We start from the raw sequence: 14793 nt of genomic DNA on the forward strand, positions 1-14793 counted from the left end.
TGGGATGAACATTGTAAAGTGTTACAGTATCCTTTGGGTAGATTCTGAGAAGGGGCTCGAATGGAAAGTATCAACACTCCATGCTTCAGCAGGCTTTGGGGAGCTCCGGGGGCAGGTCAGTGGCGGACACGCGGTATTGCACCTTGGTGTTGGTGATGGCGCCGTGCTTCTGGCGCAAGTGAAGACGCAGCTGGCTTTTGTGACGGAAATGCAGGTTACACTTCTCGCACTAAAGGAAAACCAGAGGCAAACTTTTAGTTGTCATCAACCCAAGAAATGTGTCATTTTTCAAAGACCCAGAGGAGGTTCCCCCTGCAAGCGATCTGGTAGCAAGTTTCTCTCGTTGGCCAGGTTAGGAGCCCACGTGGATCCTGGCTCCCGCTAAAGGACCAGTAGGCTTTATGAGAATGTCCCTGATCTGCTCTCCAAAGCAGTGCTCATGCTTTTCTGCTGCCTGGGCGGTATTTCCCTGTCTTAACTCTACAAGTTCAAGTCTTACCCAAAAATGCAGTTCAGATGCAAATTCCCCTAATTATTAAAGCTACCTTGAATATCTCTCTAGGGTAAGAATAATCCCTCTTTCCTTTGAACCTCTGTAAGAGTTCTAGCCTTGCCGTACCAGGTGGGGAATGCTTTGAGGGCAGTGACCACTTAGTAAATTTTATCATCTTCCTAATATCTAGTAGAATATATCTCTTAGGCAATATGCATGAAATCAGAATATATTTGGACAAATAGACAACCGTCTGAATTCATGAAAATTCTCAAGTCTGAGATATGCTTTTAAAAATACAGTTCTATTCCCTCTTACTATGCATACCTTAGATAAGCTAACAAGGCATCAGCAAGTAGAGCTGTTTCTCACTTTGATTCAATAAATGGACAGTAATAGTTTTAGTGGAAAAGTTACCTAAAAGTAAAATGGATGACTAAATATAATGTGGTAATCTGAATGCAATCTTGGAACAGAAAAAGGACAATTTAGGTAAAAACTAAGAAAAATCCAAATAAAGTATGGACTTCAGTTTAGAATAACATATCAGTATGGGTTCATTAGTTTTGACAAATGTATCCTACTAATGTAAGATGTTAACGGGAAACTGGGTATGTATGGGAACTCTCTATACCCTTTGCAACTTTTCCATAAATTTAAAATTATTCTCATTAAAAAAATGTAATAAATATGTTCGTATAGAGAATTTTTTAAAGTAAAAATAGAAATAAATTTAGAAAAATGAAAAAACAGAACGGGTGGGCCAGCGAGTAGAAAGAACCGTGGTCTCGGGGAAACGAGGGGCCAATCATATCCATGCCACACTCTGCTGTACGTCCTGAATGTGTCACTTCTTTCTGAGCCTTGGCTTTCCCTCTGTAAGGGACCAAGACAATATACTCTGCAAGTAACTCTTAAATCTGACATCCTGTGCATCTAATCTCCTAGCGAATAATTACAATAGAAAATAGTTATTGTACTCTTACTATGTGCCAAGCATCATTCTGAATACTAGGAAATTCCTTAACTTAGTACAATAACTCCACGAGGTTGGCCCTATTATCCGGCTCATTTTACAGGTGAGGAAATTAAGGTACTGAGAGGATAACGACTGTGCCCCAGAACAAACAGCGAGTAAGAAGATTTTTACTCAAGGGCTGATAAACAAGCAAATGAAAATAACCACATTTTGCAGGTGAACACTTGTGGTATGAGTTAATCATTCATCAATTAATTCTTGTGTCTATCACTACTAGAGTGATGCCATAAACTCATCAAAGTCAGCATCACTCATAACACTGGTTTCCACACTTGGAAGCCAGGAGACTCTCCTTTCAAATTAAATGGAAACTGGAAAGGTAAAAGAGGCTGCAGCCTCAGCCCAGTCCTGCCCTGCAAGGATGTAGAACCTTGGTGACTGAAAGAGCACAGTTTGAAAACTCCTCATCTACATCCTCAACATTTTACAGGGAAAGAAAACTATGGCCGAGTGAGAGGGTCAGGGCTTGTCCGAGGCCCCCCAAAAGGGATACTGTCAAAGTCAGAATAAGAACCCAGATATCTCAGCTGCCCGACCAATATCTTCCTCTCTACAGCAGAGATGGGCAAACTATTTCTGTAAAGAACTAGGAAGGAAATATTTTAGGCTTTGTGGAATATTTTACATTCTCTGACACAACTAAATTCTGTCACTGTAGTATGAAAGCAGCCACGGACAATACGTAAACAAGTAAGCATGGCTGTATTCCAATGAAACTCTGTTTATGGACTTAGACATTTAAATTTTATATAATTTTCACATATCACAAAATATTATTCTTTTGACTTTTTAGACACTTAAAAATATAAAAACCATTGTTAGCTCACAGAACATTAAAAAGCATTAGTTTGCTGAGTCCCTGCCCTAGAACATTGTGATTCCAATGGGCCGATCTCAGCATCTTGCTGCTGGCCACCTGCTCCTTTTTGAAACAGCCTATTCTCTGTTTTGTTTGTTTGTTTGTTTTTCCTTATATCACCACATTCTTCAGGCTCTCCTCCCACTCCTATGGATGCTCCTTCTCAAACACCTTAGCTCTTCTTAAGTAGACATCGAGCCCAGTTTAAGCACTCAATAAATATTTGCGGAATGAATGACTGACTCCACGATCCACGTATCCATAGTCCAGACCTCTCTCCTAAGGCTGGGATCACCTAGCCCAACACCCCCATTTTAAAGATAAGCAAACTGAGACCCAGGCCAAGGTCAAGCAGGGTGTCTTTGAAAATCAGGCCCCAGTCCAGGTCTTATGATCATTACTTTCCTCACCATCCCACTGGTGTACTTGAGATTGGAGCAAACAGCTCCGCTGCCCCACCTCTCCACCTCCCTGCCCCTCCCAGGCCAGCCAGTAGCCACAAAGGTGCCCATACATGGTAAGGTTTCTCTCCTGTGTGGATTCTCAGGTGGCTCTTCAGAGTCTGAAGGTGCCGGAAACGGGTGCCACAGATTTCACACGGGTAGGGCTTCTCGCCAGTGTGGATGAGCACGTGGGCACGAAGGTGGGCCACCTGAATGGAAGAGCAAAGCATGAGCGGCTCTCTCAGGGTGTGCTGCAGAGCCCCCCGGCAGCCACCACATGCAGAGGCTGAGGGGTGTTTCCCCCAAACCCCCTACCCACCTGTACAAATCTGGCTCCACAGGTTTCGCATTTGTACGGCTTCTCTCCAGAGTGAATTCGAGTGTGGGTTTTCAGGTTGGCTGGCCGGTTGAACTGGGCCCCACAGATGTTACAGCGATAGGGTTTCTCACCTATTACAGAGAGAAGAGGGAAAAGGAAAGCCATAGTCAACAGAGGCTCACAGTCCCTGGCCCCTGAATTTCAAAGCAAACTGCCCTACCCAGAGCTACTTCGACTTTCTTTCCCTTGGAAGATGTCAAAGAGAGGATCCAGGGGCCAGGCTCCCGGCCGGCCCCACCTCCCTCACACACACACCAGCATGCCTTGATCACAGTCAAGAGGCAAGGAGGAGTAGAAGCAACACTAGGTGTGGGACGGGGAGAGACTGAGGTTCGGAAAGCCTCGCAACCAGCTTTGTCATTAGGATTATCTAACTGCGGGATTTGGACAAGTCACTCTCCTTCTCTGGGCCTCAGTTTCCCTCTCTGGAACCTGAGGGGCGAATTTAGATGACCTGGGAAGGCTCTTCTAGCTCTTCATTTGGATAAGACTGATTGAATAGCCAACCCACTCACCAGGGAGATACAATCAGGCTGCTCTAGTTTCTCTCTTTTAGAACAAACATGCTTTTCCACTTGTGGCAACTACGGCTGGATTCCATTTGCAACAGAGGTGGGGCCTGAGTTGGAGTAGATGCTCAGACAGAGGAAACCAACAGAAGGGCTGTGCCTTCCCTCATGGAAAGTTTCTGGGATAAAGGACCCATTTAAAATACCAAAAGAGAGTCAACTTTGGACAACAATCAGGTTATTAGAAGCTACCTGGTAAAGGAATGTAAGTTGATAAGGAATAAGCCCTTAGAGGAAATCAAGAAGCCTTTGGGTTTTTTTTTCTGGCTTTACAAAAGCTCATCACTTTGCCTCTCTCAGCCTTAGTTTCTCCTCCTTTACGGTGGGATTAACACTTCTGACCCCAGCATAGGCAGAGAAGCAGGACAGAGCATCTCAGAGGAAAGACAAAGGATACAGGGTGTGGACAAGTCACTAAGCAAAGAGGCTCCAGGGCCAGGCCCCTCACTCAGGCCAGGATGGGGCCTGCTCTTTGCCTCACCCTGCCGCGTTCCGAAGCCCCACACTGCTTTCTCTGGGATCTACTCCCCTTCCTGCCCCGAGTGACCCTGGTGAGCTCGGGTGGGGTGGGGCAGGGCCATACCCGTATGGACGGTCTTGTGGCTGGCGAGGTTGCCCTTGTAGCGGAAGGAGGCCTGGCAGCGGTCACACTTGTAGGGTTTGTCACTGTGGGTCTGCAGCGTGTGCCTCTTGAGTGAGGCCTCCTCAGAGAAGCGGCAGTCACACTCATTGCAGAAGAAGGCCCCATTCTCTGTTGGAGGGTTGGAGGGGACACCGATGTCAGCACGAGGAAGGGAGACAGGGCTCCGAGGCCCCTCTCCTCTGGAGCCATGCCCAGTGCCCCTGCCCACTCAGCACTCATGGGAGCCCAGGGCAAGGGGCCTGTGGGAATTTTATTTTTCTTAGCATTTAGAGTCTCAGTCACAGAGGAGAAAGGAAACAGATTCGAATATTAAGGTAAGGAAGGGAAGCTCAAACCAGCAGGTACACATGTGAACTGCATCAGCTGGAGAAAAGCTCAGCAGGGCTCCTCCTCTGGAGAGCACTGAGAACTGACTTTTATTATCAGTTCATAGCTTTATCTGCACCACACACAGAAGCCCTCACTTGACAAGACCCTTCGCGTCCCTGAGCCTCTGTCTGTGTCTCTATCTCCAAAATCAGGATAATAAACCCCTGTCCTACCTACTTCACAAGACATGACATAACGCAAAGCATCATAGGAATGTGAGAGATAAATCAGATTCGATGGTACTTTGAAGTCACTGAGGAGGATTAATGACAAACATGGTCACCCTTGCACCAATCTAGATTTCATGTCTCCCGAACACTTCTGGAAGATTGAGAGACCAAAATGATAGTGGAAGTAGAAACAGAGGCCCAGAAGAAGGAACTGGAGTGCAGAACAAAGGCAAATGGCCTGGGGAACAGAAGGGGGACAGGTCCCTGCTCTCCCAACTACAGGTTCACATCCTGTGCCACACTTTTCAGTGTAAGTAACTAATTTTTTTCTTTAACAATTTGAAAACGACACATTGCAGTGGCTCAGGCCCGATTCAGTATCACTGGGCTACAGTACTGCAGCCAGAGCTGCGGGAAGGCATAGACTTTTACATCTGGTAAGAATTGGAGGTGCCAATCACACACTATCCACAAACTTCAATTTAACCTAATTTAACCTAATTCGGTTAATATTTACTGAGTACCCACTCTGTTCTAGAGACTCACTGGGACCCACGGGAGACACAGGAATGAACCAATTCAGATGCTTCCCCTTACGGAATGGACGGCCTAGCAGAGTGAACTAACATGTACCCAGATCCTGCGCCAGAAGTTTGGGTCCAGAGGGGCTAAGAAAGCTCTGAGAGTTACAGCCAGTCCCACGTGTTCCCTCTGCTGGAACGAAGCTGAAAATTCCGCCCCGTCATTCTCTTTTACCCCAGAGTAACCGTACTACCCCATCCCCTGTTTTGACCAGCCTAGTTCCCCAAATGGTCAAGAGTGCGGGCAATCGGCTGGTGGTTTTAAGTGCCAGTGGACTTCCAATCAGGAGCGACTCCCAGTCAGTGGCAACGGCATAAGTAAAACAGAAGCACAAATCCCATGGAGCAGAGGTGGGGGCCTGCCTTCTCCCCAACAAGGAGAGGGAGGGGAAGAGACTCACCACAGCTGGAATCCGAGTACTCAGACTGGGTCTCTCCCATCTCTTCGGGGAACGTGGGGCCAGTGGTGTGGAGGCACATCTCCGTGTGCTGTGGGGACTGAGAGCCACAGGACGTGCACTTGGGGGGGTGCAGGTAGAGCGGCGAATGGCTCTCGCTGCTGCTGCGAGGCGAGCCTGTCAGGGACCTGCGGGCAGGAGGAAAGAGCCTCAGCAGCTGGAGCAGAGTGGAGCACTCTGCCCAGCCTCTATGCCATGCCCTCCTCCCTGTGCTCAGGGAGCCCGGCAGCCACTCTGGGTCTGGGGCCGCAGGGCTATCCTCAAGGCTACCTCCAACAGCACATGTATAGAGATCACCAATGGGGTCAAACTAGCCAAAACCCCACTCTCAGACCCAGTTTCTTCCCCTCGGTTCTGCATTCAGCAACCTCCCTTAGTCCAAGGCAAGTATGAGGAATCCCCGCTGCCACACCAAGACCACAAGATCTGCCTCTGGGATTCGGGGAATGTTCTTCTATCACAGAAAAGAACTCTCTCCTGCTATGAAAAAATATACTGAAGCTTAATCTCCTTCCTTACTTAGGTTAATTCAATCATCAGGCTCTTATCCCACACCCCTAATAGGCTCAGCAAGAGCCTATTTCTTTTCAGGCAAGAAAAGAACACAGCCCCTGCATCCATCAGAAGAGGCAACCTCAGAGCCCTGCTCAGGTAACCCCTGACCCCCCAGGTCTGGACTGTTTCTGAAATCACCTGTTGACGATGTTATTGAGCCGGCTGGCCTGCGGGATGGTGGAGTCCTCCCCGTTGGCGCTGAGCTTAGTTGGGGACTGGAGGTCAAGGTTCTCAGGCTCCATGGGTGGCTGGCAGGCTGGCGGGGCAGTGTAGGCTCGAGGGGAAAGGCGGCCCAGCTCAGCCTGCTCAGGCCCCTCCGGTTTAGCTTTCTGGTTGAGGCTGTTGAGCACGATAAACTTGTATTTCTTCCAGTTGCAGGCTTTGGGGTCGGTGGGACTCTTGGCTGGAGGGGAACCAGAGGTCTGGAGGATGCAGGCATTCTTGCTGCTACAGGACTCTGTGGGCGAGTTGGGCTGGCAGTCAGACTTCTGGGGGCTCTGTGGACTGACCAGACCTTTCCGGTTTAGGGGTGCATTGGGGGACTCGAAATGCAGGGCAATCTCATCCTCGGAGGAGGGCCTCTCTTCCTCCTTGCCAGCCTTGTCACAGGGGAAGTATGGGGCGTTCCGGGCCGAGGGGGCAGCAGGCTTGGGGCCCTCGGCCACACTGTAGTGCATGTCACTCCGTGCCTCCTCTGAGGCTGCCTCCTTGGGTGAGTAGATGCTGTTGTGGCACACACTGGGGGATATCTCCATGGCTGGCCGGCTGTACTCTCCTGGGATTGGCCTGGCACTATCGCAGGGGAGAGCTCGTTCCTTGGGGAAGGAGTTGGCCACAGGCATCCGGGCATCCCGCAGCTCCTCATCGGAGAAGAGGAAGCTGCTGATGGGGAGATGGCTGTACATGGGATAAGACGCTGGCGGTGTAGACAGGCCACTGTATAGGTTAGGGGCAAAGGCTCTGCTCTCACACCCGGGGGCATTCCTTAGCGGCAGGTTGTTCTCCACCACCTCACGACTCCGATAGGCCATGATGTCTTGGGGCATCAGCACCCGGCTGCTCAGGAACTCTTCACGGGGAGGCTTGATGGCAGGAACCATCTCTGCTTCGCTGCAGGATAATCGAGAAAGAAGAAACCGGCCTCCAAATTAGAACTGCGAAACCCACGACCTTCCAAGTGACACTGGTCTATGTAATCACAGTTTTGCTTGGGTCAGCTGGACATAGGAGATATGGCTCTGGAGCAGGGAAATACTTTCAGTCACATGGCATTTACACTAGAAGTCTAGCAATCCAGCCCACAGTTGGGGAAACAAGGCCCAGCGAAGGAAAGAGAGTTACCCACACAATCTGTGCCTGTTTAGACATGATCTTGTATGTTTAAGTCACACAAAATCTGTAATTCTTTGGATTATAGAATATAAAGCTTTCACAGCCCTTATCTCACTTCACTCATGTGAAATCCTGCAAGGATGAGAAGGCAGGTGTTATTGTTTCTATTTTACACACATGGAAACTGAGGCTCAGGGAAGGAAGAATTTACACAATGCTAGTGCCACGCATTCAGACAGTCTTAGACAACCTGGTGCCCTGTCGAAAACAGGATTCGCCCTAAACGCTGACTGGCATTGTGGAGAAGTGTACTTTGGGGAAAGGCAGCATTGCTGGTGAAGAGATATGATAAAGTGATATCGTGTGGAGCGAGGATGAGAGAATTATAGTTCCTTCCTCTCATTAGTATTTTTTTTTTTTAATGGTGACATTGGTTAACCAAATCCAACAAGTTTCAAGTATACAATTCAACAGTAAGTCATATACATACTGCACTGTGTGTTCACCACCCATAGTTAGATTTCTTTCTGTCACCACATATTTGACCCCCTTCACCCCGTCTACCTTCCCCCCTACCCTCTACCTTCTGGCAACCACTAGTCTACTGTCCATGTCCATGAGTCTCTGTTTGTTTGTCATGTTCGTTTGTTGCTTTTAGATTTATATCCCACCTGTAAGTGACCTTGAAATAATCATGCTAAGTGAAATAAATCAGACAGAAAAAGTTGAAAACCACATGATATCACTTGTATGTGGTATGTAAATGAGACCCGGTTTCCAATCCCAGTCATGCCACTTAGCAGCCATATGACCTGGAGCAAGGTACTTAACCACTCCAAGCACAGGGCCTGACTCAGAGAAAGTACTCATAAGTGATGGCAATGATGATCCTGCCACCGTCATCACCCACAGGAGACAGCGAGCTCTAGCTGCGTATACTTGAAGGGACATTATGTGGGTGCAAAAAATAGGCCAACTCAACATGATTACATTTAACAGTGCCAGAACCAATGAGTGAAGGTTAAGGGAGTCATTCCGAATTGCCATAAAGAGGAGCTTTCTAACTGACTAAGGCAGACGGCGTGGCTCTGGGGACACTGAATTCCTGGCTCCTGGAGGTGTTCCAAAAGAGGAGGGAAACCCTTCTGTTTGAGAGTGGATGCAATCACCCCGGAGCAGCAAATCAAATGCTTCTGGTCTCTGTTCCACTTAGCAAAGCTCTTCATATCTTTGGTTCTCAGATTCCTCACCTTTAAATGATGGTCATGTCCTACCAGCCCCTTGGGTAGGTTAGACCTAGTGAATTCAATTTAATTCAATAAATGTCCTCTCTGGTGGGAGCAGGGAGATAAAAAAGATGATCAGAGCAGCCTATAGGCTGGTAGGGGAACTAAGGCACATATGTAAATAGCTAAAATAGAAGTCTAAAGGAGAACTAAAACATATATGCAAATAGTTAAAACAGAAGGAAGATCTAAAGGACAGGCAAAAGGCTTTAGAACACAGAGGAAGATCTGAGGGAAGAGCTGAGTGATAATTATAAAAAATATCCAGAGAGGAGCTGGCAACCAAGCCTGGCCATGCAGAACGGGTGGGAGGAAAGGGCATATCGAGTGAATGGAAGAAAGGAAGAGGCGGGAGGTAGGAACGCACAAGACATAACCTGGATAGCAGTAAGGTGTCAAGTTGGTCTGGAGTACAAGAGTTAAAAAGGGCAAAAAGTATGCAAAAATAGTGGAAATGTAGGTTGTGGTACATGATGGAGGATTATTTTTTCTGTATGCATGCTTTATTATCAGGGGTTTCTGATCCCTTCCGATCCTTTTATTTCCAAGGCTTCCACCTGGGTGGCAGCTCACCTGGCCTTGATAAACTTCCGGCAAGTGTCCACGACATGCTCCATCTGCAGGTACATGGCTGTGGCCATCACGGCCATGATGTTGCTCTCCCGCAGATTGAGCCGAGATGTGTACATGAAGTCCAGGAGAATGCAGAACCCTTCGGGGTTGATCTCAGGATCCAGGTTGATCACACTAAGGTTACATTTTAACTGGTCCGTGAAGATGCTATAGAACAGGCCACTGTAAAACAAACGAATGTCTCACTATAGCAGACACATAGCCTCTGTCATCAATTACAGTCAGTGTCACATGCAGCCCCTCTCCCCTGGGCCTAGCTCCAGAACTTCTATGGCAATTAACACCAGCTACCATTTATAGAGAGCTTACTAAATGCCATTGAGTCATTAAGGTGGCCACATACATTATCCTGTGTTCCTCACAACCTTGCAAGGTAGGTACTATCATTCTCCCCCTTTTACAAATGGGGGAACTAAGATCAGAGAGGTTAAATGATTTTAATCTCAGCCGCACAAGTGACCAGAGTTAAATTTAGCACTCATTCGCACTATTTTTAGTCTATACTTGGGTTAAGCATTTCTCTTGTTGTTCCCTCACATTATCCTTATTTTAAAAATCCTATTGTATTTTTTTAGAATCAGGTTGGATATTGATGACAAATAAATAAAATGATGCCTACATCTACATTCTGATTTTCTCTGAAAGCCTATAGACTATCACAAGGTCAATATTCCTAGAAGATCCAAGTCCAATTTTAAGCCATGCCTCCAGGTACCATACTGTCTGGCAGAGGAAAAAGCAGTCAGTTAGAAGCCAGAATTCTGGGTTGTCATCTCAATTCCACTCTTTCTGAGTGTATTGCCAGAAGTGAGCTTCGCATCAATCAGTAAGTAGCTATGCAACCTTGGGTAACTTCTCTGCTCCTTGTTTTCCTCCTCTGCAAAGCAGGAACAATAGTGTCTACCTTACAAGGTTGTGGCAAGAATGAAAATGTAAAGGAGATAGAATGATGCCTGGCACATAGTAAGCACTTGTTTAGCATTAGCTATTATGTTTGGGTCTCTATAGACCTCTGTTCTTGCTACCATTGAAAAACAGGTGCTTGTTGTAGATGTTGAATAAGTTCTCTACTAGCAATTGAGATGCCTGACTCTACATTAGTTCATCTATGAGTGTCTTTGTTTTATCATCCATAAAATGGACATAATCATGCCATCCACAACACAGGCCACTACGAAGACCCAGGGAGATGATGTAACATAAAATCGTTCTGAACACTTGAAATCTTTTACAAGTATAAAGAAACAGCTGGCTCACTTTCACTACCTTACATATACTCTGAAACACCCATGGAAATATAGCACAGTAATAAATAAATACAATTATGGAATAAAAGAACAAAATATTTCAAATTAACTTGCTTAAAATATTTTAACGCTCTCTTTCACTTTTTATTTTTTCACTGGTTAACCATAATTATTCTCCATGTCTGCCCCAAACATAGTCTTTCTTGAGACAGTATATGATTTCTTCTCCCTTCCAAACCCGCAGAACAGAAACTTTTTTTTCTTTTTCTCTAAAAGTACGTGCGTTCGTTCACTTTCTGGGAGCCTACTCTGCCGGGCCTTGTGCTGGAGATCTGGAGACCAATGGAATGTGATCCCAAACACAGCGTGTTCCACCTCGCTCACTACCAGCACCATCACATTCCCTTGTATTCATCTACCTCTCCCTTCCAGACTCCTCACCTGCAGGCCATGAGGACTGTCTTATGGGCTCTAAACTGCTCACGGCTCACCACTATGACAACATCAGTCAGGATGTCACGGCTCCGGAGCCGATTAAGGTTGAGAAGAACATCACTGGCATGGCGGGTGAACTGGATACAGCTGTCAGCCGGTGAGGCCATTTTGTCTCCACCTGAAAAAAAGAGGTCAAAATCCTTCAGAACCTGTTCCCTGCTTACCAGGAGTGTGAGAGTAGGTGGTCCAGCCTGATAACATATGGAATGCAAACAGGTCCCTTGTGTTTGATCTGTAAACAATTCATGGCCCATCTGCAGGCATAATTGTTCACATCTATAAAATGGGAAGGATAATTTTTATCCAACAGGCTGGAATAGAAAGCTCTTTAGGAGACAGGCGAAGAGAATGGATATTTGTTGAGTGTTTTCTTCCGCATACCAAATACTCTGCTAGTACTGAGAGGCAGTGAGTGTGTGACAGAGTAGAGAAACCACGCTTTGAAGGTTAGCATGCTAGCTTTACCTTTTGCTAGCTGTGTGATTTGGAGCAGATCGTTTAATGTTTCCGGGCTTTAGTTTCCCAAAATGGGAGTAGTAATTCCTATGTGGTTGTAAAAATTAAAGGTGTGTGCCTGTTCCATAGTACAGTTCTCAAAAATCATAGCTATTCTCATCAGTATCTAATTTTATTATCTCAGCCACCATCTGCCTCTCTTCTGTTAGGCTTTAGAATTGTCTCAATCCACCTTGAGCACATAGCACATTGCTGGCACATAGTAGGTGGCTAAATTAATCTTAACTAAGAAATGAGTAAAGGAATGAATGATACATACAACGGTGTTAAGATAGTCTAATGCATGGGTGAAGGCTGAGGGCTGGGAGTAATGGAGAGAGAATCAGCTATCCTTCATCTCATCTAATGAAAAGTGGCAAAGTTCACAGAAACCTATGCACTGGTAAATTCAGAGGAAGCAATCTGTCACAAAATTTTAAAGCATATAATTCAATTTACTCACCCAATGCCTGCTTTCACAGTCCAAAATTTTGCTTAAAACCTGCAAGGAAGAGAAAAAAGCAAACAGAAATTGATTTAATGAATTTAAGTTTGTCCACTATAGTCCTATTTTAGGATACACGTGTTTAGGTTTACTTTGATAGCTGCAGCCTGCCAGCTGGTGCGGTTTTACCAAAAACTAGTAAACATTTTTCCAGCTCAGCTCTTACGAAAACAGGCACCTGAAACCATGCAATGATGTTTATGCCCTGAGTACTGGGAATATGTTACATACATCGATCATATATACATATATACACACATGTTCTTTCTCAAAGTGAAAAAATGTATGCCATCCAAAAGCCCTTGAGTTTATAGGAAAGAAAAAATTTAAAGAATGAAAAAATTCAATGTTAATGAGGATGATCCTTCAGGGGCCTGAAAACTCTGGACGCTTTTCGAAGCCTGCTAAAATGTTATCTTTCAAGTGTGAGAATGATTCCACAAGGCCGACAGGGTCAATATCTTTATCCCAATTTCACTGGTGACAAAACTGAGACTTGGGTTCAAGTGACGTGCCAGGACAAACAGCCAAGCAGTATTTCCTGACTACCTGAAACACTTAAGACTGAATAGAGACTCTGCAGAATACAACCTGAGATGGAGGATCTATGCTTTTCTGAAGAATCTTTGCCTTCTGTTTCAAAGTTTCCCCTCCCTTCTTTCCTGGGTCTAAGACCAGATAGAGTGCCACAGACTCCCAAGTTTGTGCTTCTCCATGCTGAAAAGATTTAATTGTGTAGTTTAGCCAAGAACGGGCCAGGGAGCACTCATGAAATATGTACCCTCTTTAAATTTGTTTCTCTAAAACAAAATAATTTAAAGCACAGGTGTAAGACTCTCATTTATGATTGCGCATGGGCTTCCAAACAAAATAATCTTGCCCTTTTTTTAAAAAAAAACGTAGGCCTTTAGAGTTATTTTCCGGGTAAAGGGGCCTGAGGCCAAAGAGGTCATATTAGGCCACATAGATGGTGAGTGGCCCAGCCCTAGGTCTTCTGGCTCAAACTCCTGTCCCCTTTCCAAATCAGCCTACGTGCTGTAGAACATGCAAAACAGCACCCTGATGTGGGTGAATCTCATTTTTAAGTTTCTTCCCCCACACAAACACTTTGCCCCCATTCCAGGCTGCTGAGTCTTACCAAATGAGTACTCTAAAATGAGAGGTTTCCTTGAGTCTGTAACCAAATACTCTGACATTTCTCTGTGGTCCCAAGTGCCAGTCACTCAATCTCATCAGCTTCAGGGTTAGTGTGTGCTTGTGAGGGAGTGGGGATGGGGGAAGGAAACAGGGGAAGGGAGAGGACAGAAAAAGATGAAAGGACCTATTTCTTCCTCTCCCCATCCTAACTCAAAATGGGCAAGACAGATTCACTGAATTGGCACATTAACCAAAGTTCAGTGATTGTCTCCTTTGAAAAAGAATGCTGAAGACACATGTGAGGTTTATTTATAAACCCTCTCCTCTTCCCCCATGAAAGAGATCCCTAACCACTTCTGGAATACGTCTGGCTGTCCTTCAGCCAGCTTCAACTGCCAGCTCACCTATGGATTTCCAGTCATAGACTTTGGAACCACAGGAAGCCCAGATCTGTCATTTCACCTTAATAATTGGCAACTCAGTCCAGATTCAGACGGAATCAAACAAAACAATTCCCTTGGGTCTACTGTCAGCCAGGTCCTGGGCTGGGCACTTTTCACCCCAAACCTCTATCTGGCTTGACCAATAACAAAAGCACATACATTAAGGCCCATGCCCTTATTAAGTCTACTCCTTACTATGTTAGCTCTGCCTTAGGAGGTCCCACAACTAGTGAGTATGTGGGTTATTGTGGGTATGGCAATGAGCTTTCCTCTACATGCTGCAGGTGTAGAGAAACCACTAGCATTTGGTTTGTTTTTTTTTTTTACAGACCGTTCAGCTCTTTCCAGTCCATTATGGTATCTGATCCTCATATACAGCCCTGATTTATCGAGGAGGACACTTATCCAGGGGATAAGCCTTGCCCAACATCTCAAAACTATTCCCCAGCAAACCCTGGCCAAACCTGTCTGCTAGCTTCAGCCAACTCACCAATGCCACGCACAAGGCTTATTCTACAAAAACAACCAAGAGAGCAGAGCTATCCAGGAGAAACTGACAAATGCAAGGGCCCAGACCTGGACTCCCCTGACCCCGACCCCGCCCCAGCCTCAATAACTACCAAATAAAAGTTAAACGTTGTCTTCTCCAGCCACCCCCCACC

At 46.0% G+C, this 14793-nt stretch overlaps 1 protein-coding gene across 4 annotated transcripts in view; it reads right to left on the minus strand.

Moving 5' to 3' along the window:
* Positions 1-6: 6 nt before the first annotated feature.
* Positions 7-14793, minus strand: part of BCL6 (B cell CLL/lymphoma 6) — a 23234-nt gene continuing 8447 nt past the window's right edge. For 2 of the 4 annotated variants that reach the window (XM_006925831.3, XM_006925832.3), the window contains exons 2-10: positions 12510-12548; positions 11498-11669; positions 9750-9971; positions 6697-7668; positions 5947-6131; positions 4366-4533; positions 3154-3284; positions 2906-3043; positions 7-229 (exon numbers count right to left, since the gene is read on the minus strand). In XM_006925831.3, coding sequence (XP_006925893.1) covers positions 86-229; positions 2906-3043; positions 3154-3284; positions 4366-4533; positions 5947-6131; positions 6697-7668; positions 9750-9971; positions 11498-11658 — 2121 coding nt within the window. In that variant the 5' untranslated portion in view covers positions 11659-11669; positions 12510-12548 and the 3' untranslated portion in view covers positions 7-85. Of the gene's footprint in view, positions 230-2905; positions 3044-3153; positions 3285-4365; positions 4534-5946; positions 6132-6696; positions 7669-9749; positions 9972-11497; positions 11670-12509; positions 12549-13689; positions 14722-14793 lie in introns of those variants that run through there. The other 2 variants (XM_006925833.3, XM_015599929.2) reach the window with 2 other exon arrangements.

The sequence above is a fragment of the Pteropus alecto genome, unplaced genomic scaffold (genome assembly GCF_000325575.1).
Source record: "Pteropus alecto unplaced genomic scaffold, ASM32557v1 scaffold88, whole genome shotgun sequence".
In the NCBI taxonomy this organism is placed as follows: Eukaryota; Metazoa; Chordata; class Mammalia; order Chiroptera; family Pteropodidae; genus Pteropus; species Pteropus alecto.